The 21,384-nt window shown below is 33.5% G+C and overlaps 1 protein-coding gene across 16 annotated transcripts in view; it reads left to right on the forward strand.

Annotated features, from left to right (window-relative positions):
* Positions 1 to 21,384, forward strand: part of ARID4B (AT-rich interaction domain 4B) — a 202,557-nt gene that overhangs the window by 112,036 nt on the left and 69,137 nt on the right. For all 16 annotated transcript variants that reach the window (XR_008916249.1, XR_008916245.1, XR_008916250.1 and 13 more), the window contains exons 7-11: positions 6,077 to 6,168; positions 9,942 to 10,080; positions 14,389 to 14,468; positions 17,626 to 17,702; positions 20,397 to 20,555. Coding sequence is in view for 10 of the 16 variants with exons in the window: in XM_056816103.1 (XP_056672081.1) it covers positions 6,077 to 6,168; positions 9,942 to 10,080; positions 14,389 to 14,468; positions 17,626 to 17,702; positions 20,397 to 20,555 (547 nt within the window). In the remaining 6 variants the exon portion in view is untranslated. The remainder of the gene's footprint in view (positions 1 to 6,076; positions 6,169 to 9,941; positions 10,081 to 14,388; positions 14,469 to 17,625; positions 17,703 to 20,396; positions 20,556 to 21,384) is intronic.

Raw genomic sequence — 21,384 nt, forward strand, 5'->3', positions numbered from 1 at the left:
AACTATTCAAAACAATTTAAGTCAGTCACAAAAATGTTACAAATTGATATGGAAGCTACATTATTTTTTAGTGGAGAGTAGTATTTTTTAGTCAATATAGCACATCAGCAGGTAGCACAACAAACTAGCCTATTCTCTAATATACTGAGACCATAAACTTTCCCATCCACAGAGAGGTTAAGCATATCACCCTCATAAAACATTGCCTTTCCTGTTGCTGCAGTCACATCTCTGTCTACATTAGCAGACTAGAAAAGTAACCTCATTTTTGTAATTAGTACTTGGGATTTAGGAAAATTGAGCCAATCTTTTGACCATAAATGACATCTTTGATGTTGTTATGATGGAGGGTACTACTATGAGCCTTAATACAAGAGACCATCTTGCTTTTTTCCTTTCCTTTATTTTAGCAGAATCTTCTCCAGTGTTCCTATTCCCCAGAGTTTTTTTCACCTGAATATTGTGGTTGAGGTGTTGGATTTGTTGGTGTAGAGGGAGGTATGTTTTCATGGGAGTCAGGGCTGGATTTCATGCCAGAACAGTGAAAAATATGGCTTAGTAGAAATGTGATGCTATATCAAAGTAGCAGAAGTAGCATTACTGAAGGGGTCACTAGTCTAGGATGCCCATGTCTTGCCAGTCCAGGAGGCCCCAATCCACCAACTAGGCCACAATGTTATAAACTAAACAGATCTGAATTTCCATATTAACAACATCTGGCTTTGTCTACATATTGCTACAATTCATGAAATCTTGAATTTGGCTGCTTGAAAAAGCTTTTAACAGTCAACTTTTTAAAAAAAATCTGCATATTGATTTGAATCCATCATTCAAGCCTATATTTTTGCTCTCTCTATTCCCTTTTCAATCTCGTCATCTGCAAACAGTGCCAAGAGTTCTCCTATTAAATCAGTAGAGTGGAAGAAGTCTTATACTCTTTTCTCTCTTTTCTTGACATAATGCTGCTACTGAATTTGCCTTCCAGAAGACCCTTCTCCAGGATACCTTTGACAATCTTATATTGCCATGTTTTTTTTTACCACCTTTTGAACTTTTTCTTTATATATCCAAAAACCAAAAAACTCTTCATCAGTGATTACTCTGGTTCTTTGGAGTTAAAAATCTAATCAAGTGAACACAAATATGTTTTCTATCTAAACTGCTGCTTCTTAAACGGATCTTTGAATATTTCCCAAAGAAATAGTATACTCCACAGCTCAAGAGCATAATTAATAGTTTATCCTATGGATCTTCTACTACTTGAATAAACAGGGTGTCTATAATAACATTCATCCTGGTTATATTGTTTCATTCAAGTGGCTCCTCTGCTTTTGCTGACTGATATGGCTTCTTGCTTTAATGAACCATTGGAGATGTGGATGAGTGGACACTTCTGAATCCTATGCAATGGGCAATGTTGATAGGGCTTCCACTGCTTCTGCCTGGGATATTCTTCCAGAAGGACAGATTTTGTAGCAAAGGGGAAGGGAGGACTTGGGCATTGAGGGGCAAGAATGATGGTGTAGTTTCTTGTAGGAATAAGGGCCATGGTTGAGATTTATGGAAAAGGGACTTAATAGGAGGGTATTCAGTTTTCAGAGGAAGAAAACCAAGCTACAAATAAGCTATGTGAAAAAATACTCCATATCATTAATAATTGCTGAAATGCAAATTAAATAAACTCTGAGATTCCATTTCACTCTCATTGATAAAACTAACCAAAAAAAGAAAAATGACAAATGTGAGGATATATGTGTGGGAGTGTCTTTAGAATAATAGGAATTGATGCACTCTTAATGGAAGTGAGAATTTATCTAGGCAGTTTTGAAAGCAATTTGCAATTAGGCCCCAAAAGTCATTAAACTACATGTCACTAAACTTTAATCCACTTTATGGACTGAATGAAAGATGAATTGGAATGGGAAAACACATGAGGAAGGCTGACCCACCATTAGGCCGTTAAAATAATCAAGGTGTGATGTGATGAAGGTCTATATTAGAATGGTGACAATGTCAGAGGAGAAAATGGGGCACATTAGAGAGTTGTTGGAAAGGTGAACTAGACCTTTGGTAACATTTAGGATATAAATGGGGTGAAAGGTAGTAAGGAATCCAGACCTATTCCTGGGTTTCAAACCCTAATCTCTGGTGTAGGCAGCAAAGTAGTTGGTGAGGCTGTGCAGAATTTGGGAGCTGGGCAGGAAGCAATGTATGAAAACTGAGACTTTTTGGATAGAGTGAACGGAGCAATTGTTGTAAATTGGAGGTATTTAGATGGGAAATTCCAGAAAAATCATACCAAATCTTTTATCCCTCACAGGTCAACATAGGGAGACAGACTAAGAGATCTAGTACAATGGTGTCTGGCTAGGAATTCAGGGCCTATGTGGGGCACCCAATATTCCTAAGAGAAGCTTTACATTGGGGCAAGAGGTGATCCTAGACCTATACCAGGGCACAGAATACATACTGCAAGAACAAGTAACACCTGACAGCTTTATCATCTACTACCTAGTTCTGCATTGTAAACCCAGAGTGGATTGAGAAGGCAACCTGCACCAGGGTTGGAGTTCCTAGGTAGTGAGGCCCTAGACATTGTATAGACAAAGGATCAAGTTCAGAAGCAAGCAGCATCATTGTGGTTCAGAACACAACATCAAGGCTAAGTGCCATTTCCAGCACCTAGACCAGTCTGAAGCCTCCAGAGGAATAATAAAGGCTGGAATAAGAGGCCTAAGAAAGAGCTGATTACAATTTTGTCACTAAATTAGCAGAGTTTCCTAACCTGCTAATGAGGCTGAATCTGTCAGCAGTCTACTTTATTTAAGTCCCAAACTCAAAGCCCAGGTCAGGAACTACCAGAGCTCAACCAGGAAGCCAGGGAATAGATTTTTGCCTTGGATCAAATCACTTTGGGGGCACTGAAAGCTTACAGGTCTCTAGGCTGCCCCTGAGATCTTGTAATAACCAACACTTAATATTTCCAAGAAAGCAGTATCAATACTAGCCCCAAACCTCTCCTCTAAAAATATACAGGCTTTGGCCCTATAACATCAAGTTCAAAGTCAGGAACTAAGCTAAAAGAATGAACAAACAAGCAGAAATATATCACCATAAAAACTTTTATGGTGACACAGAAGATTGAACCATAAACACAAGAGAATGACTACATCTGTAAGCAAAGCCTCAGAAGAAAACATTACTTGGACCAAAAATTCAACTAGAATTTCTAGATGTGATGACAAAAGAACTAAAGAAGTAAAAAATGTTCTTATATATGAAATAAAAGAACTTAAGGAAAAAATTGGAAGAGAAATGAGAGCTATGGAAGAAAGAATTGGAAAAGCTTAACAGCTTGGCAGAAGAAGGTACACATCCTTGCTCAGTCAACAAACTCCCTGAAAATTAGAATGGACCAAATAAAAGCCCAATAAAACAAAAATTTCTGTGAGAAAAAAATATTAAATAAAGCAAAGCCAAAAGACTGAAAAAATAGAAAAAATGTAAGATAATTCAGCAAAAAAAAAAAAACAGTGACTTGAAAAACAAGTCAAGAAGAAAATATTCATGAATCATTAGATTAATGAAATCCATTTACCAAAGAAGAGCTTAAACCTAGAGATCTTAAAAAAAAAAGAAAAGAAACAAACAAAAAAACCTCCCAGATCTCATCTCTTAAGACAAAGAGCATATTGTGCTGAAAGGAATGATGACCTGGAGGATTTCTCCTGGACTAAACTGGAAGAACCTCCATGAACTGATGCAGAGTGAAATGAGCAGAACCAGGAGAACATTGTACACAGAAAGTGAATCATTGTGGAATGATTCAATGTAATGGACTTTTACTACTAGTAGCAAATCAGTGATCCAGGACAATCCTGAGATTTATGAGAAAGAATGCTTTCTACATTGAGAGAAAGAACTGTGGGAGTAGAAATGCAGGGAAAAAAATGTCTAATTGTTTATATGGCTATATGATTTAGGGGTTTGTTTTTAAAAGATTGCTCTATTGCAAAAATGAATAATATGGAAATAGGAATCAAGTGATAACATTTGTAGAACCCGGTAGAATTGCTTGTTGGCTTTGGGATGGGGGAGGGAAGAGGGAAAGAAAATAAATCATTTAAGCATTGAAAAATATTTTTAAAAATTAAAATTAAAAAATTAAAAGACAAAGAGCAGGTAGAAATAGAAAAAAATCTACTGGGTATATTTTGAAAGAAACTCCAAAATGCAAACTTCTAGGAACATCATAACCAAAATACAGAGCTTCCAAGTCTAAGGAAAAATGCTGAATGTGGCTGGAAAAGAAAGAATTCAAGTACCATGAAGCCATAGTCAGATTCCCACATGATTTGACAGTCCCTACTGTAAAGCGGTAAAGGAGCTGAATTAGTCCTGGGGATTGGAGTGGAGGGATGACTGACTCTTATACTTCACATATGAACTTGTCAAAGGTACTCAGACAGACAGACAGACAGACACACACACACACACACACACACACACACACAAGTTGGAGAGAGAAATATATTTCACTTAATAGGAAAATATAAGGAAAAGGAGAGAAAAAGGAAGAGGGAGTTAGAGGAAAGATATATTAAGAGAGAGTGGTCAGTCCTAAGCAAAATAAAAACGAAAGAATGTGCTAAAATATTTATAGCTTTTTTATAAGGTATCAAAAGAATGGTTATTTAAACCAATATGCATAAATTAGAGAATACATTAACAAGTTAGAGAGAGAAAGAGAGAGAGAGAGAGAGAGAGAGTGTGTGTGTGTGTGTGTGTGTGTGTGTGTGTGTGTGTGTGTGTGTATGTGTGTGTGTGTAAAATGAAGAATATAGAACCAGGAGAAAATAAGTGATAACATTAGGAACTCTGATCAGTGTTTTGACCAACCCCAATACCAGAGGATTGATGATGAAACATATTCTTTTCCTGCTACAGAGATGAAGGCCTCAGGGTAGAGAATGAGATGTAATTTTTTAGGTATGGGCCAGCATGGAAATAGTTTTTATTTGGTCATATAGGAGTTAAAACAGGAGTTTAGTTTTTGTGTTTTGTTCTCAACTGGAGGTAGAGAGGAAGATTGCTGATTGATACACACACACATATGCACATATAATTTAATAATAGAAACATGGGGATTGAGATAGCTATTCAGTTTGGCAGTTATATCAGATGCCAGAAGTCTGAGGTCTAATAGGACCTGCCAAGCTGTTGTTTCTTGTCTAAGAACCAGTCAGTTTTAAGTTTGGAGGCTCATTACCAGAGTTATCTATAGGCTAATACATTTTTGAGCTTCTCTCAAAGATCATCTACTAAGGGGTTCAGTGGATAGATTGCCAGGCCTACAGATGGGAGATCCTACATTCAAATCTTTCCTCAGATACTTGTTAGTTGTGTGATCCTGGGCAAGTTATTTAACCTCGGTTGCCTAGCCTTTGCCTAGCTCTTACTGCTCTTCTGCCTTGGAACCAATACTTAGCATTGATTCTAAGACTGAAGATAATTTTAAAATATATCTGTTAAATCATAAACAGGTTCTAGTAGAGACCTTGAAGTACTGATGTATAAAAAATTGAATATGATTTCAAGTACAAACTTGTCAATAGTTAAATTCATTTGTTCTTCTTTATAAAATAATAATGATAATAGTATTCCTTTTTTTTACAGATGAAGAAACTGAGGGTCAAATGTTTCTTAATAATTAACCAAATTTACATTGAGGGACCAAGAATTTGCTGATGGATCCCAACTCAGCTCAGTATTTTATCTACTTAATTATACTTTAAAAATTATTTGGAGGCACTCACAATTCTCAAAGTAAATCACGAGTTTAAATTTATTATTTTTTATTGATCTTTTTCTTTTTTAAGTTAATTCTTTGGTTTGAGATTTTTGAAGCTATAGTTTGCAATATTTTGGAGGATTATTTTCACTTTTTGACTTGATAAATGATAGAAAAGTAATCTAAAAATTCAGGAATATTCCTAAATGAATTTGATATATAATCTTGCAGAATAATAACTTGCTCCCTTTCTCCCCCCCAATCATTTTATGTTTTTGTTCACAGACTTTAGACCAGCTTCCTCTTACCAATCCTGAACATTTTGGCACACCAGTCATAGGAAAAAAAACAAACAGAGGAAGAAGATCTAATCATATGTAAGTTTATTTTATTTTTTAAAATAATCATTAGTTGTGCTTGCATTAGTTTCTACTTGTATTAATTTAGTCTTTATTGGATTATTAGGTATAAAGATGTTAGCAAGAAGTTCATTGAAGTAGTTATTAAATAATTATTAAAGGTCTGGAGAAATTGTTTAAAAACAAGGCTTCAATATCACTCCAAATTAATCCAATATAACTTAAGTACTATTTCTTAATTTAACCAAGAAAAGATACTTTTAATGGAAGAAAACTGGGAAACTTTTTATTTTGTTAATGAAATATTTAATTTCAATGTCTGCTATCCTTAATCACTTGCCTCTCTTCTATTCCTAAGATACTATGTATAATTTAATCAAAGAAAGATTTTTTCCCCCCTTTCGTCTTTACAACGCTGAACATTAAAAAGTTCTTATTGGCCAAATATTTTTTCAGTAGGTAATTTATTCTTAATTTGGTTTAATCCCTGTGTAGGGGCTTTGTACACAAGTTATGCTTATTCATTATTTTTCATCTATTAACTGGGTGGAAGAGTGCATAGAGTACTGAACTTGGAGTCAGTAATCTGAATTTAAATTCTTTTTGAAACATTTATTAATTGTGTAACCATAAAGGAATCATTTTAACCTTAGTGAGCCTAAACTTTCTCATCTGTAAAGTGGGATAATAATAGAACCTATCTCACTGGGTTATTATGAGAACCAAATGAAATAACACATGTAAAGTTATTTGCAAAAGTTAAAGTTCAGTGCTAACTATTAATTGTGGACATGACATTTTACAACTGAAATCTATGCAGAGCAAAAATTAAACAAAAATATTAGAAAGATTTTCTTCTCAAACCTGACATGTAGAACTTTAGATTGCACTTTGTTTTAAATATTATCAAAATGATGTGTCTTAAGACATTTAGTAAAAAATTAGATGTTTTAATGTCTATTTTCATAATGGATGACTTAGTTAAGTTGATCTTATTTTCTTTATTACTAAGGTGAAACTATGATCTCATAGATACAGATATTAGTTATATAGATCATAACCCAACTTGCTAATTCTGTGCATCCTGCCTTCTTTTTTTCTTTCTATATATGTGCCCTGAGGAAGAGCGAGGTGTTGGTAGTGGTTGGGAGGGGTGTAATAATATAGGGGATCCTTCCTTGAGTTCTCTTTACATTGCATTGCACAGATTCACAGCTAGTAAACGTCAAAATCAGATGTCAGCTCAGCTTTATGACTACAAGTTTTTGCACTCTGGATTCTATTGGTAACCTAGTTGCCGTCATAGTAGATTTTGATATTAGTTGAATAGCTGATGTTTTAGCTTCCTGTCTTGAATGGTGTTAATAAGACATTTACAAAACACTTGTTAATTTTAGTTTTGTACTTCTATTCTCTAAATAGAGAATTGTTATATTTGCTTATGTGAGACTTCTCAGACTGGTAGTTAGGAATTCTATGTGGTGGGCAGGAATCATTTCAAAGGCCCAAGAAAATGGATGTGATGAGGAACAGAGAAAAGGGTAATTTGACTGGATAACAGAATATGAGTGGGGGAGAAATATACAGTGAAGCTCAAAAGATAGGTTGAACCCAGAGTATGAAGAACTTTAAAAGCTAAACAATAGAGTTATATTTTATCCTAGTGGCAATAGGAAACTATTGGTATTAATGGAGAACAATGATCTGGTCAGGTCTACAGTTACTTTTTTGGAAGTTTAGAGATTGGACCAGAGTGGGGAGAAACTTGGGACAGTTGAAATCAGTTAGGAGGACATTTCAATAAGAGAGAACTGGTTAGATGCTAGAGCTTATAATTCACTAAAGCTGTCCCCTTACCTCCTTCACATTAAAAGTACTCTGGCCACATCTCCAGCATCAGGTACTTAGGAGATTGTTTTTTTTTTTTAACATGAGTATATATTTATCCCTATTAATTTTGATTCTCTCACACACACAAAAAAAAGTTGACTCCAGGGTAACTTCCTATAAGTATAATCCAATTTTCACAACTGTTAACTTCTCCCAACTTGGTTATTATCTAGTACCTATAGTAGCTACCCTGAATATGCTTAATTTTGAACAAGGTATAAGACAGATCTCCTTGTTTTCTGTCTCTTTGTCTCTGCATAACTTTCTTCCCCTTTCAATTTAATTTGAAATATCTATTTCCTACCCTGGCCTCAAAGCCAAGAAGACCTCGGTTCAAATCATTCCTCCAACACGTATGGCTTTGTGATTCTGGGCAAATTTCTAAACCTCTTAGTTATTGAGGCAGCTCTCTAAAAGTGTAGGTTTCTGAGAACATACTGACTTTTTTTTTGAGAGGAAGCAACTTCACTGAAAGGTCTATATTAATGAAAGCACACGTCCAGTTCCTAGTTAGAATTTAAATTTATTACAATTCATTCTAGTTCTCAATACTTTCTAGGCCTTTTTGGATTTTGTCACACAATTTGTTAGTTGTCACTTTCACCTTCGTGCCATTTGCAAATTTGATAAACATCCAACCTTTGTTGTTATCAAAGTCATTGATAAAAGTGTTAAAATAGTTCTAAGGACAAGCACAAATCCTTGGCACCCACTATTAGATACTATATGAATAGACAGCAGACCATTAAAGACTACTCTTTGGGGTTAGTTATTCATCCAATTATAAATTTACCTAACTGTATTATTTCTTACAGATTGCTTATGCATTTCTCCTCAAAAATTCTGTGGGGAGATTTTGTCTAATTCATTGCTTAAACATAATAAGAAACTGTAAAGTACATTTATAAGATTCCTTAGACCTCTCAATCTATTAATTCTGTTAAAGAAGAGAAACGGGGTAGTATGGCATACTGTCTTATTTTAGTTTTAAATATGTTATTAATAATCTTTTCTTTATCTTCACTTTTACTACCACATGATTCTCAGTTTACCTCATCCCCCTTTGCTCCCCTCAATAGGAATTTATTTTTAAAGCAGTTCAGTACCATAGCACTAATGTGGTGATTTCTATGTCAGGAAGGTCTTGGTTTACATCCTGCCTCTGCTATCTACTTTGGTGTGACTGTGGCCAAGTCATTTAGCCTCTCATGACCTAACGTGATTCTCTAAGACCGTACATAAAATGTTGGTCTACTTTGGTACAGAGTGTTCTTCACTGGGAGCTCTTTATACACATAAAAATGAGAGATCTGGGCAAAAAAAAAGGGAAAAAAAGCCAAAACAAATCAACATATTAGCAATGGCTAAAAATGCATTTGTTATTTTGCACCTTTAATTCAACACTGCCAAGAAGTAGGAGAGACACTGTAAAGCACACTGTGCCATCATTTGTCCATCTGCTCTCTTCCCCTTTTTGAAAAAATTGGAATGACTTTTTTTGTCTCCAGTCAATCAGTTTTATGAAAACCAAGGGTTAGAAGAAGAGCATTGAAGTCTAGGGCATTTGACAGAAAAGAACCCTATTAAAAGGTTAGTCCAAAAAATATGAGCCTTGTGCTTTCTGAGGATACAATGGCCAAAAGATTCTAAAAGTTAACGGGTGTATAAGTTTCCTGAAATTACACTTTTTAAAAGTTTTTTTATTTAAAAGCTTAAAGCTTTTATAATGTTAAACATATATTTGTTTTTCCTTTTTTTACTGTCTCGATTTTAGAAGTTTTGTTGGTTTTATGGAATAGGTATTTAAAAAACTTGAAAATGCCGTGGTTTACTTACCTAACATGATGATTGTTTGTAAATGTTCTTTGGAGAAATCAAATGTAATGATCTTTTCCCAATAGCCCAGAGGAAGAATCTTCATCATCTTCCAGTGATGAAGATGAAGATGATAGGAAGCAAATTGATGAACTACTAGGAAAAGTTGTATGTGTAGACTATATAAGCCTGGATAAAAAGAAAGCTCTGTGGTTTCCAGCATTGGTAAGTATACTTAATGTAAAGAGATTTAATTCTCAGTTTTCTAAATATAAGAAGGGAAATAATGGCACTTTGGAGGATGTAAGGAATAGTAATCTCTATCCCAGTTTGTTAACAGTGATTTTATTTTGGTTTGTTTGGTTTTTTTTAAGTGATGAAATAATAATATTTAAATAATCAAGAATGAAGTACAAATTCAGCTTAATTATATTTATGTAAATTTCAGATTTGAAATTTACTATGTAAATTGGGACTTGAATCTTTTTTTTTCATTTCCTTAGAGCATATTAATTAATAATTACAAGTAATGACTTTTTCCTGTCTTCCTTGTCTGGTCAAGACTTTCAGTTCAGTTCAACCAGCATTTATTAAATTTCTACTATGTGTAAAACACTATTCTAGGTACTGGCCCTATAAAGAAAGAGAATGACAGTAACTGCCCTTAACAAGCTTATAGCCGCCTTCTTTGTATACATGCAAAAATAGTTTAGATCTAGACTTCATGAGTTATGGTAGTGTTGCTAAATAGCAAACAACTTTCTAAATAGTGACTAAGCCTGTATTGTATTATTTTCCTTCCCAGTACAGATTCTCAAATGCAAAGACTTTTGTCTTTAGAACTAAAGATTTAATCCCTCCTTCCATAAATCAAGAGTTGTCCTTTTACATTTATGAACAATTAGATTTGTTTTGTAAATATTAAGGAAAGTATGAATATTTTCTAAAAAGTGATCTATAGCTTTTGTTTTCAGAGGCCTCCATTAGCTAGATGAATGATGCTATAAATATTATCTCTGTATAGTATGTGCTAAGGAAAATAGGAATGGCAAAATGTCATGGTATGTAACATGAACCTCTTTTAAACAAAGAAAATAAAGAATTTAGAAGCTAACTGTTATTTACTCATTTCTTCACTTCTTTAGGCAAAATTGTTTTCTAGGAATTTATTCACTGAGTTTATTTAAAATTTTTACCATATTATCTCTCCCAAACTGGAAGGAATAAATAACTAAAATTTTAGCTGAAATGTAAGAATCTTTTTACTCTCTATTATTTTGTATTAAAATGGAAATTACCTTCACATATCAGGGAGGGGAAAAAGTATTTATGCTGTTTATAAACTTTCTTATTGGAAGCACAGTTGCATCTAGTCACCTGTTGTAAAAAAATTTTACTACAAATGCTAGATTTTCATCTTCATGAAGTAACTAAAAAGTTGTAACCTTACATAGGAAGTGACTCACTGACATTCTGAACACTGTATTCTACCACCCCTGCTATTAAAAAAAGTTTAATAATGAACAAATTATCAACTTTTATGCATTACATATTTGCTTATATGACCTAACATATCTTATTATAGATAAACCTTAATTGGTTTTAAAAGACCATAAGATCATAAATGTAAAGCTGGAAGGAATCTCAGAGGTTCCAACCATTTCATTTTACATATGAGGAAATTGAGGCTCAAGGAAAATAAGTGACTTGCCTAAGTTCACAAAGGTAAAAGGTATTGGGGATGGGATTTGAGTCCCGGTATTCTGATTGTCCAGCTAGTGTTCTTTTCCACTGTATCAATATTTTCTTAGTATGTTTTGATTAAGAAAATTAGGTAATGGTTTAGTTTGAAAAATCTTATGAGACTCCACTGACTTCAACATAACCCCAGAAAAGTTTGTTCAGTATCAGTATCAGTCCCTTTGCTCTTCGGCTGAAATGTTCCTTTATGGAACATTGAATGCTGGTGTAATTTGTCCTTATTTCTTCCCTTTTTATTATTAGCATTTCCATCCGTGTGATTTAGTCTTATCAGAGAACTTTCAGACCATCATTTTAATAAGCAACTTTTAATGTAACTTGAAAATAAAATGTTAAGTAAGTCACACTCTCTCACTCCTGGTCCATTCACAACTGCCACACCCTGTAATCCAACTGATTATGTGTATTCTTTGGTCACATTTATTGAATGATACTTTATCATTTTCATAGCTAATGTAATAAGTTTAACTTATTAGAAAAATAGGACTAAATGTAGCATTTATATATTTATTTTTATAGCTCTTATATGCTAGAATTGTGCTATGCACTTCACAAATTTTATCTTATTTGATCTCCACAAAAAACCCTGCAAGTTTATTATCCTCATTTTATAGTTGAGGAAACTGAGGCAAACAGGTTAAATGACTTGCCAATGGTTGAACAACTAGTGTTAGGTCAAATTTGAACTCGTCTTCTTGACTATGGGCCCAGCACTCTATCCACTAGCTGCTCTAAGTACATATATTCATATAAAATGTTTTTTTTTAATACTCAGTAGATATTCTTATAATTGGAAGAATAAAAATATATTTGATCCTTGCCAATAACATCATCTGTAAAGGCAGAGTTAAAGAGTAGTTAGAGGACTGGAATTTAAAATCAGAAAAATTTACTTCAGATACTTGGCCTCCATCTGTTGACCCTGGACAAATCACTAAACTCTCTAAGCTTCAGTTTCTCATCTGCAAAAAAGGGTTAATAGTGGTGCCTCTATTATAGCTTTGAGAATTTGATTACAACAATGTATTGTTGTAAAGTTCTTTGTAAATCATGAAGCTCTATGGAAGGATCAGTTGTTATTAATTACCCTAGGGTTCTTATCATTAATTCAAACTATCTTATAGGTGAGATTGCCTTATAACAAAATCCTTTATCACATAATTAAACTTTGTATGTAGCCCAGTAAAGAAATGATTTTTGTCAAGTACCTTTTAATGATAATTAGTATCCTATTTAGGTTCAAGTGGCACATGACTTCCATAAAGTATACAGCAATATTCATTTTAAAATACTTGTTTGAAGTCTATTAAAAAAAAGACTCATATTTGATGGTCAACAATTTCAAATTCTCCTCTTCTTTAGAGAACTCTATATACTTACTAATTGCACTGGGCCCTGAAAAGTATTACAAAGCTTTCTCAGTAAAATCCATAGTAGTTTGAAAGAAATTGATCTAACAATCTGACTAGATAATTCAGCCCAATTCTTTTACTCCTTGTTTCTAAAGACCCTTAATTTTTTAATACTACAACCACAGGAAAACTAAAATTACACTCTCTTTCTGTCTGTCTGTCTCTTTCTCTTTCTCTGTCTCTCTCCCTCCTCTCTCAAAGATAGGCAGCTTAAGTGTCTCCAAGAGCTATATGGTTTGGGGGGCAGGATGTAATGAAAGAAAAAACTCCAATGTATTATTACACTGAGGGTCTGTAGTGTATTATACTGAGCTTTTATGGATAATTTGTAGAAAAGAATTAGATGGATTTCAGTAGCATGGAGAAGTTATAATTTACTTTGGTGAAGACTTTCCCATTTTACCTCCTGTCTTAGTTTTCTTGACTTCCTTTAAGTTTCATTTCAAATACTACCTTTTGCAGGAGATCTTTTGTAGTCCCCTCTGCCACTTGTGTTATCTTTTCCAAGATCACCTTCCACTACACTTGATATATTTATCTTTTATATGCCTACTTAACATGTTATCTTCAGTATTAAATAGAATGTTAATTCCTTAAGGAAAGAAACTGTTTTTAAACTTCTTTGTATCCACAGCACCTTGTACATTTTAAGTACATTATAAATTGATGAATGTTGGCTTACTGACTGACTGAAGGGCAGTATCCACTCAAATGAGATCACAAATCCATTAAGGAGATTCTAGTATGGACTGGATCTACATATTAATGTACATATATATGTCTCTACAGAACAGATAAATATATATGGACATACAAACTATCATACAGATATACAAATGTATGTTTTATACATACAAATATACATGTTTATGAGCACATATACACATATGACTGATAGACACTCTTTTTGGCTTACTTTTTGGTTGACTCAGACTTATGAACATACTAAAAAAATCTGATATTCTCGATTATCTAAATAATCCATTCTCTGATCTCATACCTTTCACTTCCTTTTTGAGCCTTATTTTCAATTACTCTTATAATCTTTTCCTTTCATCCATCTCTCTACCCATGTTATAATTCCAACTCAGTTCTCTATTCTTGTATAGACCTTAAGCTGTTATGTCTATTTTCATTTTAGAGTTCTCTCTTGAAAGTTTCATAGGACTTTCAAGCTTTAACCCTGAACCAAAATCTGAATAAATCAGAAATCTGGAGGAGAGATGGGGCCAGATACATGAATATCAAAAGTGTCTCTATCCAGAATCAGTGATTTCTTTGACAAGTTGTCATATTTATTTGTAAATTTAAAAGGTGTAATATATTTAAATTCTTATATTTTATGTGATATATTTTAAAGGTTGTTTGCCCAGATTGCAGTGATGATATTGCAGTAAAGAAGGACAATATTCTAGTTCGCTCTTTCAAAGATGGCAAATTGTAAGTAAATTTATGTTAAAAAAAAAATCCCATGTACAGTTTCTCATAGCATTGACATGCTGAGTTGCTTTTATTGTGTTCCTGGAAAAATGGGACATTTTATTAAAAAATGATTGTTTTTCAACTCTTCATCCATTTAATCCAAAAATAGTAAAGGAGAGTCACCAGGTTATGTAGTATTTTCTTGGCATTATTTAATGGTGTAATCTAGTCTCAAGGTTTTTTTAAATCTCTTTGCCTATCTTGATATCTTTTCCTTTTTAAAATAGTTCCATTAGCCATTAGGTATGTTGCTTTATTAATGTCAACATAGATGTATTGACGCATTGCTGAAATTTCTAATGTTTTTATAAATAACATTTTTTTCTGTCTTGTATACCTAACTATATGACTATAATCTAATTTCTCAAGTTATTTTCAGTGTTTATAGTGACATCTGTTGGCTGAAATTGTAGTGTTTAGTGTGCACTAAATTGAAACTTGCAGTAAAGTCAGGATTAATATGGTTTAGGATAGGATATGTATGTTTTTCATGATTTTTCATGTAGAATTTTTTGATCATTGAACTTCAAATCATTCTGTATTTGCTTGTTTCAATTTAAATGATTAAACAAAAACAGTATGTACAGTGACTATAACAATATAATGAAAACAGTAATGGAGGACAGCGAAGCACAAATTTTGCAGATTGGTTTCAAAGCATTTCATTTTAAATATTTTCTTTTCTGTTTTTTTTTAAAGGTTAAAAAAAATTAGGTGCAAGGTGACATGTATTATTGCCAGTTGACCTTCCTTTGATAAGACATTTTCCATAACATTTTTGGCTTTTTTGGAGAGTATTTTCATAAAGGTTTTGTTGAGAAGTGATTCGTATGCCAGCATTAGCTATTTAAAACAGCAATATTAAATGTTTAGAAAGTCAGCTATTTGGCTTTTTATTTACTTATTTTTTTTTAGGGCTGACTCCTATATAAGATGTCTATACCTTTATGGCAGCAGGTTCTATTCTGGTGTTTACCCTTTTTATTTTCATTATTCATAATTGATTCATCCAGGAATATTAGGCTCTAGGAGATAGATCGATACTAGATAAGCCAATAAATAACTTAATATCAAGCAATTCTGGAAATACAAAGCTAAATTGTTGTCCCTGCCCTCAAAAAAACTAATAGAGAGAAAACATATATATTAATAAATATAATACCAATTAGAATAAGTGAATAAAAGGACTATAACATCCCTTGCAGTTATTCCATTCAGTACACAAAATTATAGAACTGAAAACTGAATAGGAAACATGAAAAATTTAAAATGAGTGCTGATGAAAGAATGGATATTCATGCTTTATAGCCTGATTGTTAAGCTATCAAACCTTAAAAAGAGACTCTTAAATAAGAAAATGTTGCTGTCCAGAGCAACATTCTCCCTAGTTGGGACCAGTTCCCATATTCAGTGGCATAGCCTCCAGAAGTATGTGCTCAGCCAATTAGAGGATGGGAAGATAGGTCAAATTCCCACTCACTCAATAGCCTTGAGACTTGTCATACTCGTTATCTTCTAATACCTCATTAAGATTATGATTTACAAAAAAAAAAAAATATATATATATATTATGATTTACTCCAGGACAGGGACCATCTTTTACTTTTTTTTATATCCCCATACTTAGCATCATACTTGGCATATAGACTACCCTTAATAATTATTTATTGACTGACTGTTTGACTGGCTGATTCCCCCACTTTCCCCCAAGCTGCATAAGCTCCTCTCTTTTCACCAGCCAGTTCAGAGTCAAATCTAATTACTTTACCTGGGCATCCATAACAGCAGTTGAGGAGATGAAATGGGAATACCTTCCACTTCCCAGGTTACTCATCCTCTCACCCCTTGTGTCTGCGCAGGTATTTCTTAGAGGGTGAATGAGCTCTATGTTCTGAGGCAATAACCAGTAGATGAAAGCCTCGTCTCCATTTGTTTTAGATTGAAAATGAACTGTATTGTGTGTGTGTGTGTGTGTGTGTGTGATTTGTAAATAAATCTATTCATATTGGAGGTGTATGCTCAAAAAAGTTTCTGCTCTATCAAAAAAGTTTGAAGACCACTAAAGATAGATAAACAGTAGTAATCATTAACCTTTCCCATAGACACAATACTAGAGACCCATTGGAAAAATTCTTTATTTTCTTTTTAAACATATATTCAGTGTACAACACTACCCTTCTTGTTTCATTTATGATTAGTATATGTAATCTCAATGTCCAAGATTATAACTCACCTTTTGTGTTTAGATGGATGTTTCTTTGGTAGAATTTAAGATCATTGTAGTTTTAGAACATCTTTTAGGTTGGGTCACCTTGACTTTTTTTAGGTGACTTAGTGTATCCATTTTATGTTTGCTCTTGTTAAATTTAACTGCAGAGTGATATAATCTGACATTCTCCCCCAAAATGTTAGAGCAGGAATCCCCAAACTAAGGCCCGCAGGCCACATGTGGCCTCCTGAGGCCATGTATCCGGCTCCTACTGAACTTCCAGAAGGGGCACCTCTTTCATTAGTGGTCAGTGAGAGGAACACTGTATATGGCAGCACCGCAAAGCATGGCGTCGCTCACGTACAGTACTACTTCCAGTGACATAATCCTTTGCATGGTGCCTTGTTCTGAGAGTAACTGAATGAAAATGAAGCGCTGCGCAAAGGATTATGTGATGCACAATGGAAGACGTCAGCATGGTGAGCAGTGATCTGGGGGAGGGGATTCCACACTGTGTATATTGCTGCCCCGTATAGTGGTGGTAGTGATGGGCCTCTGCAAGGTGTGACAGGCCCATCACAGCCAGCGCTGCGGCCTCCGCTATACCAGTCAGCGGTATACAGATTTGTTTGTAGTTTTTTTATTCCAGCCCTCTAACGGTCTGAGGGACAGTGAACTGGCCACCTGTGTAAAAAGTTTGGGGACTCCTGTGTTAGAGTATAGCTCCTTTGTAACTTGAAACTCCTTATATACTTTCATTGTAAATATAAAAAAATACTTCTCTGTTTTCCTTGTCTCTATACTGTTTCAACTTTCTGACCTCTAACTAACCTGTTTATTTTTCTCTATTAAAAAAAATTATATATATATATACATATGTGTGTGTGTATATATACATATATATAGTACTTCAGTACCCAGAAAAGATGTCCATGAAATTTCTAATGAAACCTCTCCAAAACCTGATGCTGTATTAAAACAAGGTAAGTAAAAATAATCTTGGGCTATCTCATTTTGTAATTTTTAAATGAGAATACTTTAAAAGATGAAGATTTTTTCATTTTTAAAATTGACTTTATAAGTGAAATTTTATACTTAATTATATATGTACATATCTACATAAATAAATGTTTGGCTCTAACTGTTCAGTTTTAGAAATAGCATGATTTGATTTTATATGCATAGTTGGTTTTTTTTTAAGCAAAGCTTTCCAAAATGCTTTCTACTTTTTTTGACTTCTCAAAGTTAGGGGAGAAATCTATCAAATAGTTGTTGGTAGAATAAAAGAATTTCATAGCATCTTTTGTGCTGTTACAATCTGTTTTTTGCCTAACGTCTTTAAAAGTATTCTTGAGACAATGAAAAGGAGATGAAGGTGATGTGATTTGCTTTTTAGCATCAATGACTTGACATGTTTTTCTGAAAGATTATAATAATAGGTAATTTTCACTGAGAGACGTTAGTTTGTAGGAAACTGTTCCTTATTTGTTATAAGTATTTAATCAATCATTTTCTCCCTTCTCGTTTAATTTATTTAAAAATTAATTTTATTAATTTATTGGTGTTTTTTTAACTTTATAAAAATTTTCCCCTCATATCTTCCCATTGTTTACCCAGAGAATCATTCCATATAACAAATACTATATATATATATATATATATATATATATATACATATATATATATATATATATTTTTTTTTTTTAACTCTTACCTTCTGTCTTGGATTCAATACTATGTATTGGCTCCAAGGCAGAAGAGTGGTAAGGGCTAGGCAATGGGGGTCAGTTGACTTGCCCAGGGTCACACAGTTGGGAAGTGTCTGAGGCCAGATTTGAACCTAGGACCTCCCATCTCTAGGCCTGGCTCTCAATCCACTGAACCACCCAGCTACCCCCACAAATACTATATTAAAAGTGAAAGGGGAATTTATCAAAAACCAATCAATACCTAGAGTGTACCATATTCATGAATCTCCCATCTCTGCAATGTTGTAGAATTCTCTTCTCATATTTTTTCCAAAGTCATGCTTAATTTGTAATTTGCATTATTCACTTTTTAAAGCCTTTACCTTCTTACTTAGAATTGATAACAAGTATCAGTTCCAAGGCAGAAGAGGGTAAGGGCTAGACAATTAGTGACTTGCCCAGGGTCACATAGTTGTATCTGCCACAGAATTTATATTTAGGTCCTCCTGTCTCCAGGATTGGCTCTCTATCCACTGAACCACCTAGCTGCCCTGTGTTATTCACCTTTGATTTTTTTTTCACATGGAGGTTCTTTCAATTTTTATTGTTGTAGTCTTTCTGCATGTTGTTTTCATGACTGCTTACTTCACTTATATCAGTTTATGTAAGCCTTTCCATGTTTTTCTAGATTTATTATTAGTCTTCATTTTTTTACAGCACAATACTCCATTAAATTCATGTTCCATAATTTGTTTAACCATTCCCCATTTGATGGGCATACACTTTGCTTTCCTTATCAAATTTAATTATTCAGTCACAATTTATTTATTTCTTTTATTTGGGGAAGATCAAAATTCCTTTAAAAAGCCTTGAACAAATTCTCTCACTAGGATAATCACCCCTTTAGTATGGACATCCCAAAGCCTGGCTTGATCATAGGTAGAGGCAGAATTGATGATCTTCAAAACATGGCATTGGTAGGAATACCATGGTCAGGGAAGTATTTTGTCCAATGAGACTTAAAGCCTGCTTCTAAATTGAACCTACTTTGTTTGTTCTCAAAGTAGGTTAGCAAATTAGAGCTTAAATTAGAGCAGAGAGAAAAAACATGATTCAAAAGAGCATAGTTTTGAAGTTGGAAAAGACTGGTGATTGTCTAATCCAATCCCCTTAATTTATTGATCAGGGAGCTGTAGCACTGTTAGACTTGGAATCACGTAGTTTGAATCTTGTGTCAGCTCCTCACTAACTGTATTACCCTGGGCAAGTCACTTAAAACTCTTAAAAATGAGAGTTCTTGCAATATTCAATTCTTTGTGATCTTCAGATCACAGGATTCTTAGGATATAAAAATATATAAAGCATTTCACAAAATTTATAGTGCCATATACGTGCTAACTCATGTTCCTTCTGAGGCATTTGCTATTACTGCTGCTGCCACCATTGTAGTGGTACTAGTCATTACTGCTGCTTTTGTAGTGGTGGTAGTGGTCAGTGCTCTTGTGGTTGTTGCTGCTGTTGTTGATATGGCTGAAAAGCTCAAAAAGTAACTATAAATTGTGAAGTACTTTTTGCTTATGGAATGTCAAATCCATGCTTGCTTTATTTTGGACTAATCATTAGCATAACTTTAATTCAGGCTTGATGATATCTAGAATTTAATTTTCCCCATCATTTTCATGTGTTTCTTTATTCACTAATAATTTAATTATTTGTACTAAAAGTGCTAGTGTTTGAATTCAATAAATATTTGTCTGATATGGATAAAACATGTTTTTATTGCCATCATATATTCCTTTCATATGCCTCTTATAAAATTTTATGAAGCTTTAAAAAAATTAAGCATACTTGAAATCATGAAAATAACCCTTAACTCATATCTATGTTTGAACCTAATTATTCTTATATGTGAAAAAATTATTCTTTTTGTATATCCAGCCATATTGTCTTTGGTTTTTAAAGTATTAACCATTTCTGGTTCTCTTATAGCTTTTGACCATGCACTTGAATTTCATAAAAGTAAAACTGTTCCTAGTAACTGGAAAACTGAATTGAAAGAGGATAGCTCTAGTAGTGAAGCAGAAGAGGAGGAAGAAGAAGAAGATGATGAAAAAGAAAAAGAAGATAATAGTAGTGAAGAGGAGGCAAGTAAAATCATTGATAATTTTTCTAGCTATAATAGAAGGTATTTCTTTTGGTGGCAGAATTTAGCAGAAAGAAACTTCAGTTGTTTTTTTTTCAGGGAGATTCAGTAAGCATCATGAATGTCCATTTTACTTTAATGGTTTTTACCTTTAATGTATGTACTACTAATTATGTTATTATTTACCAAGTTAATGGTGTTTACTTTCTGGTCTGTAAAGTTTATATAAATATAATATATTTATATAATAATAATTATAAATATAAATTCACCACTATATTTTAAAGATGTATTTAAATTTTCCCTGCTTACAGATTGTTCTGTGTCTGAAATGAAGATTTTTTAACATAATAAACTTTCTGGTGATTATTTTACCATTAGATCATTTGCTTACCTTAGATCTATTTTGATAATTTCAAAAATAGTATGCTTAATTATTCATACCCGATGATAGACTGCTGTCCAAAAATCTAGTCCAGGTCAGAAAGAATAATTTTTCACCAGTAGTCTGGCTGTTAGATTATGATTATTTGACTATGGCCACATGAAAAACAAAAGAAAAACAGAAAATGATTTTTATTGTCTTCCTTGCTACACCATTTTATTTCTTCAGTAATGTTAATTGAGGACAGAAAAGGGACCAGAAGGGACAAAGGATCATACAACTTTTTTGTTTGTTTTTAAAACTCTTACCTTCTGTCTTAGAATCAATATGGTATATTGGTTCCAAGACCTAAGAGTGGTAAGCGGTAGGCAGTGGGGGTCAGGTGACTTGCCCAGGGTCACACAGCTAGGAAATGTCTGAGGCCAGATTTGAACCTAGGACCTCCCATC

The sequence above is a fragment of the Monodelphis domestica genome, chromosome 2, assembly GCF_027887165.1.
Source record: "Monodelphis domestica isolate mMonDom1 chromosome 2, mMonDom1.pri, whole genome shotgun sequence".
NCBI lineage: Eukaryota > Metazoa > Chordata > Mammalia > Didelphimorphia > Didelphidae > Monodelphis > Monodelphis domestica.